The sequence below is a fragment of the Gigantopelta aegis genome, chromosome 10 (assembly GCF_016097555.1).
Source record: "Gigantopelta aegis isolate Gae_Host chromosome 10, Gae_host_genome, whole genome shotgun sequence".
Taxonomy (NCBI): Eukaryota; Metazoa; Mollusca; class Gastropoda; order Neomphalida; family Peltospiridae; genus Gigantopelta; species Gigantopelta aegis.
The window spans coordinates 25,299,663-25,324,699 of record NC_054708.1 but is presented as its reverse complement, the minus strand read 5'-3'; the positions used below and the strand labels follow the sequence as shown (position 1 = coordinate 25,324,699).

At 35.3% G+C, this 25,037-nt stretch overlaps 1 protein-coding gene across 1 annotated transcript in view; it reads right to left on the bottom strand.

Moving 5' to 3' along the window:
* Positions 1-684: 684 nt before the first annotated feature.
* The window catches only part of LOC121382961 (casein kinase I), a 36,346-nt gene continuing 11,993 nt past the window's right edge, over positions 685-25,037 (bottom strand). The window contains exons 3-8 of the mRNA XM_041512653.1: positions 20,301-20,427; positions 12,020-12,118; positions 10,441-10,659; positions 8,296-8,370; positions 3,868-4,078; positions 685-2,762 (exon numbers count right to left, since the gene is read on the bottom strand). Of these exons, the coding sequence (XP_041368587.1) occupies positions 2,755-2,762; positions 3,868-4,078; positions 8,296-8,370; positions 10,441-10,659; positions 12,020-12,118; positions 20,301-20,427 (739 nt within the window). The 3' untranslated portion in view covers positions 685-2,754. The remainder of the gene's footprint in view (positions 2,763-3,867; positions 4,079-8,295; positions 8,371-10,440; positions 10,660-12,019; positions 12,119-20,300; positions 20,428-25,037) is intronic.

Below are 25,037 nucleotides of genomic sequence, written 5' to 3'. Positions count from 1 at the left end.
GGTAGTTTGAGGTCTGTGAGAGATAAACAGGGGTAGTGATCTTACACCTTCCAGGTCTCAACTGTAACGTTTTTAGTGGTAGCCCTGCTACCAAGTTATGAAATCTGGAAGCCATCAGTAAAAAAATTGGTAGCCCCATTAATTTATATAAATTTATAAAAAAAGAGAGAGAGAGAAAGCAAAATCATTTCTTTTTTCATTTAAACATGGTTATATATATATATATATTAGCCAAAACACCATGGGCTACCAATAAGGTCGGGCCCTGCCTTTCCATTACTAGTACATCATTACAACTCACTAGGATGAAACTCTCTGGGATGCAAAACCAATGCCTTCCAGTCTTCAAGCCAATAGAGAGGTTTCATTATCCCATCCAAGAACCTACATGTAATCTAACGAGATATAACTAAATGAAACTTTCATGGTCTAAGTCATCAGTCTGGATAAATATGTTTCTATTCTTGTAAAGATATTCAACTCGAATTAGATTATATCTGAACTAGACATATATTTAGTAAATAACAATTCGAACTTAACTAACAGATCCATTTCAACTTATTTCCGTGCTTACATCCAATTAAGATTCAAGCACGCTGTTCTGGGCACACACCTCAGCTATCTGGGTTGTCTGTCCAGGGCAGCGGGTTAGTGGTTAGTGATTAGTGGTTAGTGAGAGAGATGGGGGTATAGTGGCCTTACACCTACCCACTGAGCCCTTAAGAACTCGCTCTGGGTTGGAGCCGGAACCGGGCTGCGAACCCTGTACCTACCAGCCTGTAGTCTGATGGCTTAACCACTGTGCCACCAAGGCCGGGTCTAACAGACCCACCATCATGGTTTAATGCAACCTTCAATGGTCCTTTCATCATCAATGTTGCACTTTTCTCCCCCTCCTAATCTTGATCATACAGAACATTATATTTATACGCCTATGGGTACTAGAACAGAATACTTTTTAGCAGATAGGTTCTTGAAAAGAATAAAGAAACATCTTTAATGGCTTAACCACTATACCATGAAAGCCAGTAGAGAGTAGCTCATACAAAGAGCTTTGTGTGTGATACAAAAGTCCTTGGGCACTGGCTGGAATTGGAAACAAACCAGCAGATCACAGTCTTCACCATGAGTAAAATCAAGGTGAACTGAAGATCACTCTCCTGAAATGATTCTTGGTGAGCAATCACATGAAGATTCCAATACATTTTATTTTTAAAATGTATTGCCAAGCGATCACTCTGGTATCACCTTCCGTTTCTTGTATATACATGTACATGTAGAACAAAACGTAAAGGAGCACATTTACGAAGTCTGTTTTTTTTCTTAAAACGCAGATATTTAAGCATTGTGAATGTACATGTATGTAGTAACATAAATTTACGAAGAATGTTTTTTCTAAAAACGCAGGTGTTTAAGCATTGTGAATGTATATATTTACATGTGTTTAAGACAAAAAAACAAGCTTTGTAATTTCGGTCAAGAATGTCTTCTCAGTTCAGAATGAATCCAAAAGATACAATTATTGACACAATCAGGTTCACATTTTTGCTGCACAGTTCAAAGGATGTTTTCCAAGTTTGTCTTCATATATTTCGATGGATCACTGTCTGCTGCTTCGACTACAAAACAGCCACTCTACGAGAGGATACATCCTTCCTACTTCATCTTATCAAGGACTGCCACTTTCATGACTGTGTAGAATCAACACTTGCATAATATCTGCATTTGGAATTTCAGATAAGGTCAATTTGTCCTAATTTACTCTGTATTAGTGCGCTGTATAATTCAGCAACCTACTGTGCACAGCACATTTTACGAGTAGTCTTATAACACTCCTTAATATTACGTCTGCTTAAAACATATAAAATGATAATATCTGGCTACTTAAATCCACATTAAAGCAGAAAGCATGCACTCCATCTTTCCACTCCCAACTTTTCTATCTACACCACTGATTATGCAACTACTATTTTAATGCCGGGGTGACGCAGATGGTGCGTCCAGTACAGCCATGGCATTACCACTTTTCAAAGAGATACGGCATGGCCGCACCACTATCATTTTTACTTTTTTCTCTTGGTTACATTAGTTGTATCTGCGAAAATGTCTTTCACAGATGAATTTGAAAGGAGAGTCGCCATGGCCGTACCACTTTCTTTCTTTTGTTTTGGTTTGTTATATTAGTTGTATCTGTGAAAATGTCCTTCACAGATGAATTTGAAAGAAGTCTGGCAACCTCGAGCCATACCACTATTTTATACACTGTGCTGACCCTGAATTCAGTCAAATTTGTCAATATTTTAAAATCATTCCTTGCACTAACAAACCTTATTGGGAGGATTTGAGATCATTTGCTAGTGGTATCGAGGGCAGTGTAAAATTCAATTCAACACACCAAAATCTAAGATCTAAACTAAGTCAAAGAATAGTGACACAAAAGCTACTTCTATTACATTCATGTAAAACAATTTACAATGATGTAAAGCATACTACACCCATGTAAAACATATAGTGTTTTCTTAAACCACTCTTCAAGACTAAATGCAATACATGTAGGTCTACCATTCCCAGATATAAATGAAACCCATCCGACAGACGCACACAGTGATAATACTAAGTCGTCCATCCAGATACACATACATGTACACACATAGAAAGAAGTAACAATGTAAATTATTAGCAAAAAGCTAAGTAAAAATGGTTTTGTTCTTTTTTCAGGCAGCTAGAATGTTTAAGACTGATCACCATGCTTTTTTATCTACCTGAAAAAAGAAGAAGATAATAATAAAAACACTTGGGATATTAATTATCATTACAAATACCTTTGTGATCGGTTATAATGGAGAATACATTGCTACAGTTGAAACAGATTGTACTATCAAACTACATATTGAACATGCATCTCAAAAACTTTCCAAAACTTTCATAATGAAAAGTCAAATCATTTTGGTTGAATAAAAAAAGTAAAGTAAAGTTTGTTTTATTTAACGACGCCACTAGAGCACATTGGTTTTTTATCTTATCATCGGCTATTGGACATCAAACATATGGTCATTCTGACACTGTTTTTTTAGAGGAAACCTGCTGTCGCCATATAGGCTACTCTTTTACGACAGGCAGCAAGGGATTTTTTATTTGCGCTTCCCACAGGCAGGATAGCACAAACCATGGCCTTTGTTGAACCAGTTATGGATCACTGGTCGGTGCAAGTGGTTTACACCTACCCATTGAGCCTTGCGGAGCACTCACTCAGGGTTTGGAGTCAGTATCTGGATTAAAAATCCCATTCCTCGACTGGGATCCGAACCCAGTACCTACAAGCCTGTAGACTGATGGCCTAACTATAACGCCGGTTTTGGTTGAATAAATGATGTGATATGAGTGATTTCATGTTTCAGTATATGACTATATCAACAATATAAATAACCATTTATTCATTATTTTATAACTTGCAGAATTCTAAACAATTTTTACCTACATATACATTACCATAACAAATTATTTTAAATCATGCACTTAAATCATAATGCTATTTATCCAGAATTGTCTACTATTATTTACAAAATGATACTAATCGATGAGTCAATCTAAAACATTTGAGTTTGAGTACTTACATGTAACTGGTGAACATGTCAAATAACGCTCATTAGTTTAACGTTTCAGACATTACTTGATGCTTTTTGTTTGGGATGCGTAGGTAAATTACCTTTTGGGGGTGCCATATTCAAATATGGCTGACATTTTGGGAACAGAATACCAGAAATATGCTGGGAGTCGCATTTCATAATATTAGACAAAACAAAAGTCTTTTTTGAGATCTGTTCACCAATTTAGTACTTAAGATTCATTCTGTTTCATTGATTATACCTGCTGTGGCCAAACCATGTGAACTGCCAATAGATGATCCCGTTGTAGCTTTCTGCTTCAGTGTTGTCCAATCAAACACGTAGTCATATTGATGATTGAGTGTTCGAAACAGTATTCTAAACAACTGCCTCAGATACATGTAGTCTGGTGCTTCTTCAAACCGCAGACCACGACAGTAGTTCAGATACATACTGAATTCCGCCGGGAAGCCCTGAAATTATAAAACCACTTATTAAGTAACTACAGAACATAACTGATACATCTTTTAGTTCATGAAACATTATTAGTAACTTTCAAATGGAGCAGAACTTCTATACCAAATAATTAATAAAATAAAAACATAAACTAATACAAAATCCCCAAAACATATAGATTATAGAATACAGAAAAACAGTTACCATTGTCTTTTCATGACCATATATTAGTGTTCTGCTGCACTTGTTTGTATTGCTATTTCCTATATTTTATGCTAGGTATAATGCATTAGCAATAATGGGAGACATTTAGAAAATTTGTTTCTAATTTTCATTATTATTCATACTTACCTAGTACTAGCACAACAACAATGCTATACGACCCTGAGTTATAACCTCCACTGCAGAATTATCTCCCGGGATGTATAACCTACACCCGCGCATGGGTAGACCGTATATCCTCGTTATCGATTCAAAGTCCGGAATGACTGAATAAAAAAAGACCTCCCTCGGGGAGGATGGGAGGTAACGGTTGTTGTGCTAGTACTAGGTAAGTATGAATAATAATGAAAATTAGAAACAAATTTTCTAATAGTCTTATTCAACTTACCGTACTAGCACAACAACAATGTAAATAACAGACGTGATATAACACTGTTAAAGCACGAGAATTTAACATTAAAGGGAGGAGGTAAGAAAACAAGGAGGACTTACCCATTCAACCAGTAGTGTTCGTCTGAAGTAATGATACAGTGAAAAAGCAACCCACATCATACGAGGTATAAACTGTCAAAGTGACTTTTAAATTGAAGAACTACAACCCCAATTAAAAGTAAACCAAGTTAACAAGGTGAGGAAACCCGCACACCAAGTAATGGTAAAAGACACTCGACTGCCCCAGATAGTCAACCATCCACCCCCCACTCTCCAAACAGGAGGTGGAGAACTATCTCCCAGAAAGACTGCCGCTAGCAACCGGACGAAATAAGGGTCGCCCCCTACTCGTGGCCCTGCACACCGAAATGAGTTGCTGCCCTGCAATGACTGACTGAATCTGCCGAGTTCCGTCCGGACCAACAGCCATATCACGGAAATAAAACCGGTCAAACGTGTGTCGACCTTTCCAAAATCCCGCACGCATGACCTTGAAAATGTCCAAAGAATCATGGAAATTAAGGGAAGCAGAAATTGCCCGAATCTCATGAGGTCGAACAGAGAAATTCCGCAGAACATGATCACCCGCCTTCTCATATGCCAGTTTGATGGTTGCAGCAATCCATCTCGACAAAGCATTCTTCGTAATGTCTCCTGGTTGGCGTGTGAAAGAGATAAACAGGCACACCGAAGAAAGCTGCAGTTTCCCTGATCCCTGCCGAAGCAGACAACAGGACTGGTGGTGTCGGTTGAACCGGACCGTCAGGAAATTTGTACACGTACGAATCCTGCGCCGAATTCTGAACCCAACGTACCATGTGTGGATTAGCCAACCCAGTTGACGTAGCCACATGCGAACGATCTAAAAGTTGATGACGCTGTACAGGCGCCCCAACAACAGAAGGGACGCCCACTGGCGTCTCACCCGAAACAACGCCACCCGGCTCCGTGACCGAGACAACGTTGTAAGACTTCGCGATTTCGCCAAGTGGCTCGATCACTGAAGTAGCACCGAAAGATGCGTTGGCCGAAACGGCGCCTTCGGACGCCACGACCAACCCTGCACCAGAAATCTGGTGAGACAACCGGTGCCGCGAAGCGGACTTCATTCTAGAGCTAATCGACTCCTCCACAGAAGGACCAATAATCCTGTGGATAACGAGGAGGCGCCCTTGCACCTACCACTTGTCCGCGAGCTCTTTGAACTGGACACCGACTTCCCGACCGCCGGCAAATCGGTATGGAGCATGACCCCGGAGGTTGCCACTGTGCTCCGCCCGTCTCGTTCACGTCTAATCATCCTTTCACTCGGCATCTTTTGACAGCTTCTTAGCCTTCCCCCACGTGGAGGGGGACCAATTTACACAGATATGACACTGGCGTTCAAAACAACAAGAACCACATAACAAATGCTGATCAAACTGGGGCAGTCGTTTAAGACAACCCCCCTCGGCACACACAACCAACCAGTTGGAGCCCGAGGAAGCCATGTCAGACATTAACCCCCTGTGTAAATTACCCAAAAGACCTAGTATGACAGAGTAAAACAAAATTACAAATTAATAAACAATTTAACAATTTGACAAAAATTTTACTACAGAACTCGAACACGACTGCAATGGAGGACTGCAGAATCAAAAAACGAGGATATACGGTCTACCCATGCGCGGGTGTAGGTTATACATCCGGCAAGGGGAGATAATTCTGCAGTGGAGGTTATAACTCAGGGTCGTATAGCATTGTTGTTGTGCTAGTACGGTAAGTTGAATAAGACTATCATCAGTTATCTCCCTTCAGCAATAAGACAATAGCCGATGCCGACAAAAACATACACCTTTTTTCCTTTTCCTTTTTTTTGGAAACCTTTTAATACAGTTTCAGTATACTGTAAATAAAAATAATCAGTACTAAATGAAGTTTGTTTATTTTGTTTAATGACATTACTAGAGCACATTGATTAATTAATCATCGGTTATTGGATGTCAAACATTTGGTAATTATGACTCGTAGTCATCAGAGGAAACCCGCTACATTTTTCCTAATGCAGCCAGGGATATTCTATATGCACTTTCCCACAGAAAGGAAAGCACATACCACGGCCTTTGCCAGTTGTGGTCCACTGGATGGAACAAGAAAAAACCCAATCAGTTGAATGAATCCACCAAGGTGGTTCGATCCTGCGACGCAAGCACCTCAACCAACTGGGCTAAATCCCGCCCCCGGCACTAAATGCTACCTCTAATTACAGTTTCATGCATTACTGAGTCTTTTATTTATGATAGAAAACAAAATAATAATGCTTTAAGAACTAACTTCTAGAACCTTGTTTTAGACAAAATTCTAAGTGCTCTATCAAAATTGCTAAAAAGAGGCAGGCAGGAGGCACATTTACAATAATTATATAATGTCTCATTAATATGTTGCATCTCTATGTATATGCTTTTAATTTTAAAAAATGTTTTAAGAGAGGCACTAGATATATAAAGAAATTGCTTCCCACCCTTCCCACATTATTAGTTCTAGAACACCCATAAATGGCAAAACTCAACTGGTGTAATTATATTTTTGACAATAAAAACACCAAAAGTTGAAATTATCTTCTTATTAAACATTATTATTACATTAAAGAGACTGTCCTGAATTTGCTGTTATATTTAACATTTTTCAGACTGACATTTTCTTGTTTAGAATTATAACAGCTAGAGTTTGTATATATACATGTATATATATATATATATATATATATATATATATATATATATATATATATATATATATATATATATATATATATATATATATAGAGGATTCATCACGAGTATTTTTTAATATGAAAAATATCAACCGAGTCTATGTTAATCAGTATTTGCCGAGGCTCTGCCGAGACAAATACCGATTAACTAGACGAGGTTGATATTTTACATATTAAAAAACACGAGTAGCGAATTCTATTTATCCTATAACACTTCTAAAATAACATTTTAATTAAATTTTTAGTAAATCACAGTACTAAAGTCGCAGCCATCGGTAATATGACGTCATCACGATTAGCACAAATTAGTTTGACGTCATGCATTTTAAACAAATCTTCGAAAACGTTACGCTCATGTACACAGGTCTTGTTGGCTTGTAAGAAAATGACCCATTCACAGCAACACATTACCTAGAGACCTTGCAAATTTGCATACCATTATTAACCGGGTTAATAAAGTAAATTATCACATGGGTTTATGACATGGATATCATGGGAAAGTTATAGAATAAATATATATATATATATATATACAAGGTGTTTTTGATCATCTGAATTCTTCCTGAAGCCAATATATACATATTAGCAGGTAAAATGATGTTTTAGCTACTACAAACATTAGGACATTATGATAACCAGAAACACATTAATTATACAGACATTGATCATCAATACAAGAAAATGTACTTAATATGCAATTTTAGTTTGTAAAGAAGACTGTTAGTTGACAATGACAGCAAACTCAGGACAGTCCCTTTAATAAATTCTCAATATACATGTACATCTATGTTTAAATTATATTATCTCAGCCACTTGAATGGCACATACCTTACACAGTACTTCAACTGGTGTTGACATTTTCTTTTCACTGATTTTTTCATATTTCTGTTTCTTCGTTGCTGCCTGAAAATATGAATAAGCTAAATTGCATAAATCCAGCTCATAAGAAACCTACATTTTACTTTTTAAAAAATACAGATTAACAAGATACATGCACATATATGTGGTATCGGTAGGGGATTCAACAATTATGTTTTTGCACAAAATTGAATTTGAGTTTAGTTCCAGCACTAGGGGACAGCAGTTGCCCCACCCCTATCCTGTACGCTTATGAATATATGTACTATAAAGTCAGCAAGTACATATATAAACTGCACAATTGTTTCTGTGATACACTTCATGTTTTTCAAAGTTCTTTAATATTTGCACCAATGGTTTACACACACTCACATACGCAAACACAAACACAAACAGATACACATATAATACACGAACATACATATGTACATACATACATACATATATATATATATACATACATACATACACCATACATACATTCATTGATACATAGATATACACACTCTATCAGTATATAAAAATGGCTCCTAATTTTGCTATTTGGTGCCTAAAATAGAAGCAGTCTCCGTCAAGCTTTAATTCCTTAAAGGCTCCATATATTTACCTCTTCTTTTTTTTTTGTAGAAACATGTACATAAATATATATGACTGAAACAAATGTGCTTGAACTTTCATGTGGGAACTGCTTATTATTTACCTACATAATTACCATGCCATGAACAATTTAAAACCAAACTTTCTTGGCAGCAAATCACAAATGATGCAACAAAAACAGAGCATACATACATGTGCACGTATTCTTTGTTAAGTAGGTCGAGATAACATATAATTTTTACAAAGACTAACCTCAGAAAACAAGGGCATCGTCGGGGGGGTGTGTGTGTGTGTGTGTGTGTGTTCAGGGGGTTTCGTATATTTTGAGCCAGCATGATTTTTTAAAACTAGAAATGGCAAAAATCGAAAATTATTTTTGCTCATACATGTTGTATCTCGATTTGTGAGACTCGTATAGGTTCAATTTCGGTCATCAAATAGTTGAATGACTTTTTCTGTTTTATACTGCGCTTTGTAATATGATTTTCGGTATTCAGGTAATCTCCCAGAATTGTGTAAACATTTTGGAGTTGGAATTATTGGTGTATCAATGGGCCATTGTATAGGACCATGAGTATTGCCATTTGTCTGAGAAATTTAACATAACATGCATGTGCTTCGTAGATCTACTTTTACAGTGGATATAATTTATGATTTTCATGTCAAATACTCATCTGTATGATGAATAAATTGCCTAAAATACCTTAGCAAATAAACTTTAAATTGCCTTCCAAAATACACTAGAATGCAGCATTTGGTTGCTAGAAATATGACAGGGCTTCTAGAATTTTTATAAAATCCACTAGCCATGGGATCGGTGATTTTACAAATTTACTAGCCACAATTAAAAATTCACTAGCCCTACTTTACTTTTAATAATCGGATATGTCACCTAAAGAGGGAGATGGAGATTAAAGAAACTAATATTGGGTTGGGGTGGGGACGACAGGATGTTCATATTTACAAAATAGACAGTTATTTACTAGCCCAACACTGAATATCACTAGCCATGTAAGTGGGGCTACCATAATCTAGAACCCCTGTACAAAAATGTTTTCCCTGGCAACTTCAGCTGCTTTGCAGTCTCAAATTATTTTTGAACCCCCCCCCACCCCCTTCTGAAAAGCTGGCAACGCCCCTGGAGAATTAACTAAAAAAAAATGAAAAGAACATCCAAATAACCAAAGGGAGATAACCTGGTAAAATATATACAGTAATATGCAATCCACTGAAAATGGCAAAGAAATACAATCAGAAGCTACATAATCATTTCAAAGGGAGATAACATTAAGTAAATTACAGTGATTTAAACCTCATTCTAATTATTGTCTTATAAAGATAGGTACATCTAACCTAATAATTCGCAAAATTATAAGGAGTGGCAAAATGAGTGAAATTGGCAAAATAATCACACACACTCCCCACAAGAAGCTCCATATCATTATAAATGGAGAAAACTTATGCTAATTTTAAAATACAAAGCAAACAGTAAGAAATAAAACATGTATGCCGACATACCCGTAAACCTTGCCAAGGGAGAGAACCTCTGTTGAAATACATGAGGACATAACCGAGCGACTCCATGTCATCTCTGCGACTCTGCTCGATGCCGAGGTGTGCATTGATACTGGCATACCTGGCAGTGCCTGTCAGGTTTTTACCCTCTCTGTAGGGTACATGCTGCCTTGTACGATTGTCACGGTATTTTTTTGCTAATCCAAAGTCTATGATGAAAACCTAAAATAGATGTGTAAATAATAAATTTAGAAAAAAAATCATTTACATATTTTATATAAATACCTATAACATACAACCCTACACAATCATATACATTTGTGTATATGCAAATTAAATAATAATAATAATGGACAATGAAAAATAATAAATTACAAACAAGAATTCCATGGAATAAACCCATACACACATTCTATAATTTCAACTGCCAATTACTATTTAATAACCTTTTTAACCAGTTTAGTTTTGTCTTGTTTAATGATATAATTTGAGACCATTCATTAATTAAAGGGACATTTCTGAGTTTGCTGCAATTTTTATTTTAAGATGTTATCGACTAACAGAGACTTTTTAACAATTGTAATTAAATAGCAAATATATTTTTCTGCATAAAATATTATTTGCTGTATATTAAACATCTTTCTGATCATTCTAATATTTGTACTAGGTTAAATTTTATTGTATTTCATTAAAAAAAAAAAAAGGTTTTCATAAATAAGAAATTATTTGAAGTCAAACCTAGTTTAGGCTTCTTACAAATATTAAGATGACCAGAGACACATTGAATATACAGACACTGACATTCTTAACAAGAAAATAGATTTAATATGTAAGTTTAATCATAGAACTATTTTATTAGTCGGAAACATCTTACAATGCAGCAAACTCAGGAATGTCCCTTTAATCATCGGCTATCATATGAAAAAACATTTGATAATACTGACACATAGTTTACAGAGAAAATCCACAACATTAATTATTCCATTAGCATCAAGGGATCTTTTACAAGTTCTTTAATTCTCAGACAGGACAGCACATACATTATATACCACAGTATTTGATATACCAGTTGACGGGAACTGGTTGGGATGGGAATAACCCAATGGGTCCACCAAAGGGGTTTGATCCTATATATGACCCAAACACATCAGGTGAGCACTGATTGAGCGACAGGAAGATCCCACAACCACAGCTGAATAGAGCAGGTGTAAAATTAATAAAATCCTGAAAACACTTGCAATTCATCAAGTGCTTAATACAAAATATTACACTGACTTCGATTCAAGCTTCGGTCGACTGGGTTTTCATTTATTAGATGTCCCAGGAGTTGTATAGTTAACATTATGGACAATCAAATGCAGAAGCAGATCTAGGAGGGGGGATCCCCCTTAAATTTTGCGACAGTTATAATTTCCCTTCATTCTGCCTCATGTGATTGGGGCCACCATGAATGGATTTTCTGGATCCGCCACTGAAATGCCATGGAAATTGGTGCAGTAGGTTTAAATCCCATCAGAATACACTGTTTTTTAAGTTAATAATGTTTTGCATGAATGATGGTTTGTTAAAAAGTCAACCCTACCTTGTTACAATGCCTGCCAATTCCCATTAGAAAGTTGTCAGGTTTGATGTCTCGATGAATGAAATTTTTGTTGTGAATATGTTCTACTCTGTTGATCATCTGTGCAAAAATGAAAATGAAATATACATAACCTGTAATACAAGTACAAGTCTACTACTTTTAATAACATCTTTAATAAATTATATTAAATTACATTCAGACAATTTGTAAATAATCAGACCAGCTGTATAGGAAAACTGAAGGGACTGTCCCAAGTTTGCAGCCTTTGTTTGATGTTTCCGACTAACAGAGCACTTGCTCGATGCACGGTCAGTCTGGGATCGATCCCCATCAGTGGGCCCATTGGACTATTTCTCATTCCAGCCAGTGCACCACGACTGGTTTACCAAAGGCTGTGGTATGTACTACCATGTCTGTGGGATGGTGCATATAAAAGATCCTTTGCTGCTAATCGAAAAAAGTAGTCCATGAAATGGTGAAGCAGGTTTCTGACCTCAATATCTGTGTGGTCCTTAACCATATGTCTGACGCCATATACACGTAAATAAAAATGTGTTGAGTGCGTTGTTAAATAAAACATTCCTTTCTTTTTACCTACCATTTTCAAAGGCTTTCAAAGACTTTTACACAGCGGTCAAAAACAATAGAATGCAATAAAAATACCAAATCAATTCATTTACGTTGCTGTCCATGGCAAGAAATTTTGTGGGTTTTTGGGGGTTTTTCTCCATGCATCATGACAGCTGGTTAAACCATGTAAATAAAAGTATTGTGTTATGATGTAGCTATGCTAGCAGAAGGAAGGTCAGAATATTGACGTTGATTGAAGAAAAATTAACAATAAAATAAAAGAATGCACACAATATGAAAATTAAAGACTTTTAAAAACTTTTATTACAATTCAAAGACTTTCAAAGACCTAAAAATCATTTTGTCAAACTCAAAGATTTTCAAGGAATTTAAAGACGGCTACACATGTATGAACCCTGATGTATCAAAAGTGTGTTAATTAATGTTTTCAGCTTTAATATGTAATTTTAGTCATTCAAAAGGATCTGTTAGTCAAAAACATACATACATGTATTAATATACACGTAATATGTATTTAGTAATGTGTTTTTTGAAAAGACATATATTATTACATATACATTTTACATGTATTTGTTGTGTTTAACAATAATTGCAATGCATTAACTATTTAAATGGTATTCAATCTTCAGTTGCTGATGGTAATTAGTTATTTTTCTTATTGCAAAGAAGGTACAGTAACTCACAACAATTTCGCTACAATGGTAAATTTGATATACCAACAAAGTGACCCAGGGACGAATGTGGTCATTGTAATGAGGTGTGTGTGTGTGTGTGTGTGTGTGTGTGTGTGTGTGTGTGTGTGTGTGTGTGTGTGTGTGTGTGTGTGTGCGCGCATATGTGTAACATTAACTTAATGACAGTTTGGCCATAACTTACATGTAACTGTACTATACAATTGCATGTTCTAGTATACAGTATAGCACTCCACAGGGATTCAGGCCAGTGTTAATTAACACTACAGCAGTTATTGCTTGTAATAAGCAGAACCTACAGACCATACATTCAAAGGATAGCCAGTCTGTACAAGTGTATTGATTGATTCCGCTTCATAAGCACCAACACAAGAGTACAGCGGAGCAAATTAAATAATCTGATCAGCAACAGAACACCAGTTCCCTTTGCTGAAAGCAATAACTTAGTCATGAAGATATTGCGCCATCTGTATAAAAAATATTTTATCTCAATCGCTGTGACTCACTTTTTCTTTAGTACATGTACATTGATTTCCTGGGTTTCTCTTTTTTGTTTTGTTTTTTGTTGTTTTTTTTGTTTTTTGTGTTAGCAAAATATTTACAGAACCGTATGCACAGATTAAGAAGCAAGAGAGCATCAAAATATGTCGACTGATATAGCCATAATTGTATTTTGGAGGGACCATCCTAGCTACATCTATAAGTGTTAGTTTTCACTTTTATGAGGTTGAAAAAGAACTCACACACACACACACCCCTCAAAAGAAAAAAAGAGAAAAAAGAAAGAAGAAGAAACAAATACAACCTTAATTACTGGTACTTAATTTAAATTGCCTAACACAAAATGTGATATATATTCTAATATTGATCCCTTCTGGCTCTATATCCTGACACATTTTCTGCAGGGTTTTTTTGAACAATGTCTTTTGGGACCGGCCGTTCCCAAATATTATTAACTTTCCTATTTTGATCTGAATGACAGTATTATCATAATTATGTTGCAAGATAATGTACAAAGATTGGAAGACTATCCAGAGATACAGTTAAAAATAGTGTCCTAAAAGTAAGAATTTTGTTGTTAATATCTTCATGTATATGAACATAATACATGCATGTACAGTACAACATTGCATGAATTTTTTTTTTAATTAAAGTTTCTTTTCCAAAGTGTGGAGAATACATTTGTAGCTCTTACCAGCCCAATCTGTCGCTAATCACCCTGATTAAAAAACGTTTGAAAGAAAATGATAAAATTGGGGGAGGGGGTTATGTCCCTCCCCAGCTCCATCCGCGTGGCTATATACGAGATGCCTGCTTTATATATATATATATATATATATATATATATATATATATATATATATATATATATATATATATATATATATATATATATATATATATATACAGGGTCAGTTGTACTATAATTTGATGACTGTTAAAATGAATCATGAATACACTGACTTAAAACGTACATAGCCTATATTACCCATGTGTGTTTCAGTACCATTAATATCAATACCGTATCTATATTAGTGAAAATAACATTGTGTGTACCTCTAGTGAACATAATAATTATACATTTTTAAATTCCTAATACTGTATAACATTATGTATACAGGGATTCTAGAATTTTTTATAAAATCCACTAGCAATGGGATAAGTGATTTTAAAAATTTACTAGCCACAATTAAAAATTCACTAGCCCTACTTTAAGTTAATACAATTTTGCTAATTAATACAATGTAGTAATTATAATCAGATGTCACCTAAAAGGGAGACAGAGCTTAAAAACACTAACATTGGGTGGTGTTGGTGATGGTGGGGGGCAGGATATTCGTAATTACGAAACAGACTTAACTGCAGCATTTGACTTCTTTTTTTCACTAGCCGTCAGGCATGGCAATAGTAGTTATTTACTAGCCCAACACTAGCCATGGGAGTGGGGCTACCATAATCTACAAGCCCTGTGTATATAATACACTAATAAATAATACAGTAAAGTACTCTTATAATGAACTGCAAGGGACCAGGAACATCAGTTCGTTATAGCAGTAGTTTGTTGTAAACATTTACTGAAGTTAGCCGTTTTTTCAAGAAGTCAGCCATTTTGGATTTTTTAAATTTAAACAACATCAACACAAGAATTAGTGGGGTGGGTTTTTTTAATGTATCATTTATTATTACAAATAGAAGCAAATATATAAATAAATACAGCACGTTGAATCAAATGACTTTGGATAACAAACTTGGCTGCTATATATATCTTTCTTTGATTTTTTGACCAGATTCAATAGCTGATATAATTTGGAATTTTCCTATGTAGATCAAGCACTTTTCTCTTGTGTAATAATTTGCTGTCTGTCATGATTGCACATCTGCTGAATACTGTTCAACATTTCATAATATTTGCCTTACCTACCTTCAAAACAAAATATCTCATTATTTAACGCTATAATTACAATGACTGTATAACGAGTTGCACGTGTCAGTCATATTGTTGAATACTGGCACTTAAACAAGCACACAATTAATAGCTGTGAAGTGAGAACAGACGACTAATTGCTCAATACATTAATCACTTAATTGATACCAATCTCCTATATATAGACAAGCAGACGTTAACTGACTGATCTTATCAGTATAGTTGTTTTTGATGCATTTTGATGCAAGTTACAAATATTGAAATAAGATACAAAAAGGTTATGATAGGTTCGCTGTATATGCACTGATTTACACTGAAATTCACAATTTTGACCCAAAAAATTAGTTCATTTTAACAGTTAATTTGCTATACATAGTTCGTTCTATACATTGAAATTTATTAATACTACATGAATATACTGGGGAAAATCAGGACTTTACAATCAGTTCGTTCTAACTGGTAGTTTGTTGTAAGCGTGTTCGTTCTAAAAGTACTTTACGTATATATGGTATTAATCTTGGTTTATAACTGTTGGTCAAAAGTTGTTACATACATGTAGGAAATATTCAAGAAAACAAATTAAGACATATTTTTTGTTGGTATATGATTGATGATGACATACATGTATGTAACTTTGAAGTTGCTCAGCATGTGTGATGTCATCCGTATTACGGTATAATTAAAGCTGGCTACCTATAAATCTGTCAATATATCTAATGTCATAGATTTGTTTTATTACTGTACTTCAAGAAGTTGTACATTTTTATGCACAACTTAAGTGAAGTAGTTTGGTGATTTTGTTTTTCTCTGATGTACGTAGTCTGTAGACAGTTTTATACATGCATGCATCCATCCATCCATCCATCCATACACACACACACACACACACACATGTATACAAATGTATGTACGTGTATACAGTCTACACATTCTGAATATATATATTATTGAAGAAAAAAAAATCAGTTAGCAATATATACGACAATAATTTCCATCAAAATGTGATTTAGACCGTTTACATGTAAACCGAATCTTAAAACTGTTTCGCAGAAAAATCATCCTTTTTTTGAAAGTGACATATAAGCTGATATATATATATATATCAAGTTTTGGAAATGAACTTCATATAAATATGTATTTTTATAGAAATAAATTTATAATTCTCATAATCAGTGGTTGGAGATGGGATACATACAATGTACATGTATATATGACCCGTCACATTTTCCAGCCTGATCTTAATATAAATTTTAATTACATAAACTGTCCTGTTCACGAACATCCCACCAGATATTTTTGACATACAATAAAGTACTCAAGATTATAACAAACTGTAACTTGTAAGGGACCATATACCTGTATATGATAGTTAGATCGTTATAGACGTAGTTCATTGCACAAAGTTGCATAAATTGGTCATTAATACAGTGAAACCTCTCAAGACTGGACCCTCTATAAACCGGAATTCCCTCAAAACCGGACGTTGTAGTCTCTTTCTAAAAATAAGGACATAACTTAACCTCTCTAAAACGGATCCTTCTTAAGACTGGACATTTGTCTTGGTCCAAAGGGTGTCCAGTTTAGAGGGGTTTCACTGTGTATATATATTTACAATTAATTCATTCTATGCAGGAGCTCGCTCTAAGCATGTCTGTTATAAATAAGTGCACTTTACTGTATGTGGATGTTTGTTTCATTTTGTTGGCTGTCACATGATCACTGCAGTGCATATAAAAAAAGACTGGGCAGTGTTGACCATCAGCATAATCAAATAATGTTTCACCAAGGGCATGGTGTAGTTCTTGTCATCCCAGTCTCTGTTTATTGACTTGGTCTTAACATTTAAACAACTGCTGTGTATACAGGAACAAGTTACACAAACAATAACAACAAACACCAAGGTTAACGATAATTCAAAACAAAAACAAATATCTGCAACTAATAATTATGTTGACATACATTGCACACACTGGCATAAGAAGTAGAAAGTATGGGGGGGGGGGGGGGGGGGGGCAACGATGTTTTTGTATATTTTTACATATATATATATACAAATGTATATGTTTGAGTGTGTGCCCCCACCTCTCCCACTTTTTGGCACCTTCGAACCTACATTGTGGTACATATGCATGTATACATACAAACAGTGATATTTACTATGTGTTGAAAAGTCAAATTATTGAAAAATATATCACAATAATAATAAAGCCCATAAAAACTGGTAGTAATAATAAATAAACTAGTTTGAATGGCATAAATGACAAGGTTATTGATAGAATAACACATAAACAAATACATGTACATGTATGTATTAACATGTTTACACAGTTATCGGCCTATCACATGAAAAATATTTGGGGCATATATTTAGTGACCAAATTAAACCTCTGTATTAAGTACATGTATATTACTAATTTGAAAAAAAAATAAAAAAAATTAAAAACAATTATACACACACACACACAAACACAGCATTATATTCATTTTATTTGATACTTACAGATCCAATAAAGGTAAACCACACTGTTCTATGCATACATGTACATACATGTATATGATGTATACATGTGTATATCAGCTACATCAAACAAAATATTATCATCTGAACTATTGCTTCCAGGTAGCAGCTCTCATTTATACTCAATCTAGAACTCTGGGTTGAAGCTTGTACAATATACAAACTCTGTAACTACATGGTATGTGCTATCCTGTCTATGGGATGGTGCATATATAAAAGATCCCTTGCTGCTAATCGAAAAGCGTAGCCCATGAAGTAGCGACAGCGGGTTTCCTCCCTCAATATCTGTGTGGTCCTTAACCATATGTCCGACGTAATATAACCGTAAATAAAATGTGTTGAGTGTGTCATTAAATAAACCATTTTCTTCTTGTATTTACAGATGTACATACTAATGTATGATTGTACCTACATGTGTATACAAAAGAAAGAAAGAAATGTTTTATTTAACGATGCACTCAACACATTTTATTCAAGGTTATATGGCATCAGACATATGGTTAAGGACCACACTGATTTTGAGAGGAAACCCGCTGTCGCCACTTCATGGGCTACTCTTTCCGATTAGCAGCAAGAGATCTTTTATTTGTGCTTCCCACAGGCAGGATAGCACAAACCATGGCCTTTGTTGAACCAGTTATGGATCACTGGTCGGTGCAAGTGGTTTACACCTACCCATTGAGCCTTGCGGAGCACCTACCCAGGGTTTGGAGTTAGTATCTGGATTAAAAATCCCATGCCTCAACTGGGATCCGAACCCAGTACCTACCAGCCTGTTGACCGATGACCTAACCATGATGCCACCGAGGCCGGTCACATATGTGTATACATACTAATGTATGATGTATCACCAAGAACTGATTGGTTTTAAAGTTTTTAAAACCCTTTGCTTTTATATCAAATTTTAATCTTAAAATATACAAGTATATATTAAGATTAAAGTTTACATAATTACATACATGTGATATTTGTATTTTTCACAGCTCTTTATACACTGTGTTTTTACATTATTACATGGGCTTATTTTCTTAATTTTTCATACAAAATACTTAATTTTTGTTACTCAGATTGCACAGTACCAAAGAAGAGAGTTCCGTGTCAAAGTTCGAGGTGCACCATCAAATATTTACGGAGTAAAAATAGCTGTGGGTGTGATTGGTAGTAACATGTGACATTGATTATTTGTGCAAATACTATTATCCATTGACAATAAATAAATACACTTGTATTTGTTATACAGTTGTTATGCAGTATATATCAGAGGTTGAAACTAATGCGGGGTACCCCCAAAAAATGGAACTGCAATTTTAAGCAAAAATTACGATTGCTATTAAAAACATTAATTAAATCTCTTGTGTGACCCCCCATTTTCTTGCAGGTAGATTACATGTGAGGTGCCACACTTTTTATTGCTGTACTTCCTGGGTGTGTTGATACGCTACTCATATCACTTTATTAGTAAACGTTAACATTATCAGCAGTAGGAACTGATTTGGTCTATTAGAACCTTCATATAACTTACTTTGTGCTGGGGTGTGGTAAAACATTCATCCATTTTTCTTTATATAACTTACATGTGCCTTCATTTGCATGTCGGTGTCAAATGTAATAGCTGATACGGCCAACCAAAGCGTTTTTTAATTATTTCATTGGGGAGGTACATGGATACATTTGTACATATGTGTACTTGTACATGTATATAACACCATGCTCTCCACCAACTTCTCTCTCAGTAACAACCAACCAATAACCCCTTAAATAGACAGGTTGTAGGCCAACCCAGGACTGTGTGCTTAAACCTTAATTGGATATAATTATAAGCCTGGAAATCCAGTGAAAATGAACTCTGTATCAGAAACAAGATTTTCTATAATGTTATTTTGTTTGGACTCGACTCTGTGGTTTTAGAAAACAGGTTAAAAGACAAATGGATAATACATGCAGAGACAATATGGCACACATTGTGTACTTGGTTAGGCCCAGATCAAAGTGAAAAAAAGAAGAAAAAAACTAGAATGAAAATATTTGCTGTCGAACTGCCAGTGCAGTGCATACCTGGTCGGCTAACATGAGCACTGTTTTCATGGTAAACTTCCGCGAACAAAAATTAAACAAATCTTCTAAGCTTGGTCCCAAAAGATCCATAACTAAGACATTATAGTCTTTTTCTTGGCCATAGAATCTGAAACAGGAAAACATCAAAACAGTCAAAAATACTTCACGATTGTTAAAATGTTTCAAAAGGCACTAAGTAATGTTGTGCCATTATAGAGCAATACATATCTTAACATATCTACATATGTAAATGATAATGCCATTCAATGTACACATGCATTGTACATTACATACATGCACATCGATTACCCCAGCAGGCATTCAAAACTGGGAAATAAAAATAATAATTTCTCACTGAGAAATTATAATGTACATGTATGTATTGGTATAACGTACAATATTATTGAATGATTTGATGATTACACAAACCAATGACTTTGTCTGACAAACATATAACGACATCACATACATGTAGTTTAAAGCATTTATGCCTTGTAGTTTTCATAGTTAAATTTGTAATAAAATGGTATTATAATGGAGACTGAAAACCACAATCAATTCATCCAGAAAATGTGATATAGATCATGTAATGTTGTAAATTTTCTCAATGATTCTTGAGGATATACAGGGGCGAGACGTAGCCTAGTGGTAAAGCGTTCGCTTGATGCGCAGTCGGTCTAGGTTCGATCCTCGTCGGTGGACCCATTGGACTATTTCTCGTTCCAGCCAGTGCTCTACAACTGGCGTAACAAAGGCTGTGGTATGTACTACCCGGTCTGTGGGATGGTGCATATAAAAGATCCCTTGCTGCTAATTGAAAAGAGTAGCCCATAAAGTGGCAACAGCAGGCTTTTTCTCTCAATATAACTGTTGCGTGATCCTTAACCATATGTCCGACGCCATATAACTGTAAATAAAATGTGTTGAGTGTGTCGTTAAATAAAACATTTCCTTCTTTGAGGATATACATGTATCAGGTACTGCTCTTTATGTCCACATGGCAGCAAATTACAATTTTGTAGGTTGGGTCCAAAATTCACCATATGGGATAATTGTTACATGTAAGTCACAAGCTAGTATGTGAGGACATTTTTGTATGCACTGATCACCACCCACAAAATGAAACTTTTAGGCACAGGGAAGGAAGGAAATGTTTTATTTAACAACACACTCAACACATGTTATTTACGGTTATACGACATCAGACATATGGTTAAGAACCACACAGATATTCATGGGCTACTCTTTTAGATTAGCAGCAAGGGTTCTTTTATATATATGCATCATCCCACAGATGGGGTAGTACATATCACGGCCTTTGATATACCAGTCGTGGTGCACTGGCTGGAACGAGAAATAGCCCAATGGGCCCACTGATGGGGATCGATCCCAGACCAACCGTGCATCGAGTGAGCACTTTACCACTGGGTACGTTCTGCCAGGGATAAAATGCAATAGGTCGACCCACTTGACATAAAATAATACAATACATCAATGAGCCTGCCCCAAACAGCCATCCCAGTTCTTGTGATTAATTCTCAAACAGTACTCATGAATGAATGCAACAAATTTACATTTACAATGTAACTTCAGGAGTCATTTATTTTGAAAAAACCCACAGTGTTGGACAGTTCATTAGCATCAAGGGATTTTTTATATTCATCTTCCCTAAGACACGACAGGAACAAATGCCTATATAGAGGATATATACTCCCCGAGTGTCTTGTGATATTATAATTTATCAACATGAGTTGATAAAAGTATGAAATCCGAGGCTTGCCAAGGATTTTATACTTTTATCAGTGAGTGCTGATAAATTATGATATCACAAGACACGAGGGGGTATTCTTTTTATCATCTATTATCATTCTTTTCATTTGTGAGTTGTAAACAATGTCAGTAATGTGGGTTGAATGTCAGCGGTAGACTCGTTAACTAGCAGAATGGCAGTGGTGTGACATCACTAATGGTAGGTTTAGCGCTGAAACACAGTGACATAACAAAACATTGTCTTGCGGAGAATATCGCAAATTATAGTGCCAGCGATATGTCCTAGAAAAGCCTTTAATGGATGATAAATACATGTACATGTATGGTACATGTAATTAGTTCTTAATGGTTTCCTCTTCAGTAGAAAGTGGTTAATTGTTCAAATATTATGTTTATAACTGCTATTGTATGTACACGCAGGATAACTCTGGGTGAGCGAACAAATTCACCAAATTGTCTATTAAACTTCAAAAATTGTTGAAATAAACATTTTTTTCTTTTAAATGTCAATTATATGAAATTATTTTGCCCACTTAAAATCAAATTTGCCAACTGCTTTCAAAATTCACAATTGGCGAATTTGGTGAGTGCCAGAGCTAGCCCTGATAAGTCTACATGTAGATATAGTTATTAGCTACATGTACATTATACATGGTTGCTGTGGCTTTAAAGCATTCACAAGATAAAACATATACATATATTTACAGGGTAGGTAAAAAAAAAAGAAATAACTTGTGACCCACTGTAACATAACATTTGGATCTATCTATATCTATATATATACCCACCAATCCCCTCAAGTGTTACATAATATCTGAATTAAACCAAACATACTACAGTGAAACCCCTCTAAACCCGACACCCTTGGGACCAAGTAAAATGTCTGGTTTCAAGACATACATGTATCCAGTTTAGTGAGGTTACATTCTTTACTGATTTTTTTAAAAAAGGACCGTGAAAAATGTCCATTTTTGAGGGAATTCTGGTTTACAGAGGGTCCGGTTTCAAAGGTTTCACCGTAGTTAGTCTTTTCATAAATTAGTATACAACATATTCAATTTAATTTACATATATGTATTACTCCACTCTGAAGATTCACCTGTGATTCACCTTTTCACTGGATATTTAGCTGGGTTGCAGTATAGTACAAGTTATTTGTCCTCTATTTTTATGTACATAATTGCCATTTCAAGCGGGAATACAATGCACTGCTGACCGTGTCACCTCCCTGACAAGCAGGTTAATGTACATTTAAAAGCTTTTCATCAGATAGTGTTAAGTGTCTTATTCAGCAATTTGCTACCTTATTAAACTGTCATTAATAGTGAATTAGCTCATTAATGAAGCACAATATCAAGTGGTTGAACTGATCTTAAACATTAAATATATAACTGTCTCAGTAATTTTTTTGTAAAAAAACCTAGATAAAAAAATGTAAAATGCTAAATTTGAATTATAGTTCACCCCTTTAAACTGTCTTGAAGCTGATGATGCATGCTATATATTACACAGGGCTTCTAGAAGTTTTATAAAATCCACTAACCATGGGATCAGTGATTTAAAAAACATTACTAGCCCCTATTAAAAATTTACATTTACATGGAGATGGATGTGGCTGCAAATGTCTCTATGATGTTCATGTACAGGTTTCTTAAAATTAATATAAAACTGTTTTACTCACACATCACTCCGCTATAGTTAAATTTTGTATGGCGCATATGAATGGTTTACACACATTGTCAGTACTCGGGAAGGAAATCTTTTATTTAACGACACACTCAACACTATTTATGGTTATATATGTCATCAGACATATGGTTATATACAAAATGTGTCATCAGACATATGGTTATGGACCACACAGATATTTGGAGAAAGGAAACCCGCTGTCGCCACTTCATGGGCTACTCTTTTCGATTAGCAGCAAGGGATATTTTATATGCACCATCCCACAGACTGAGTAGAACATACCATGGCCTTTGATATACAAGTTGAGGTGCACTGGCTGGAACGAGAAAAATCCCAGACAGACCGCGCATCAAGCGGGCACTTTACCACTGGCCTATGTTCCATCCCTTGTCAATACTCAGAGACCACATGTGTATAAATAATCATTGTAATTTATGAATGTACATGTAGTTTACCATGTAAAACATTTAAACAGACTTTATAAATGTTTGACATCCAATATAGCTGATGATTAATTAATCAATGGGCTCTAGTAGTATTGTTAAATAAAAACAAAGTTCATTCATAAATTGGACCCTGCATATACATGTATGTACACATGTATGTGTAGTGAAATCTAATTTATTTCAAGTTTAATTTATTCTGACTAGTCAATTTTTGCAATCAACAGTTGGAGAGGCATAGACATGTACACATGTATGTACCACATATGTAATCTACTGTTAGAGAACATGACTAATTACAACTGTAGCAGTTAATATATTAGATAATATTTGCCTCCAACTACCGGTAATCAACAACTGGTAAGACTTAAAAATTGTGCAAGTCAAGCAGGTAATTGGGTGGGTTTGTTTTTCCTTGTTGTTTTTTTATACAAATCTAAAAAACAAAATCATTGGCTAGTCTAAACATACTTAAGTGTTGTTTCAGTGCATTTCGAAATAGAAGTATTTGTGATCTATAAACACCATACACATTAAACAGCCAGGAAATCTTGAGAGGCTGGATGTAACAGAATGTGTTGTGGTTCAACGAAGACAGGTGACATTTAACATATGACTCACAACTTTGAAAAGCAAACATCCAGCATGCATGTACAGGTGCATGTACATGTATGTAATATGGCTGACCTAAAACAGATTTGGGTATTATACAGTAAGTGGTGGATCCAGAAAATCAATTTTGGGGGGGGGGGGGGGGGGGGGGGCCAATGACATGACGTGGAATGCCAAGGGAACTTTGGGGGAGGTTTGGAGGGGGATGGTAAAAAAAAAATGA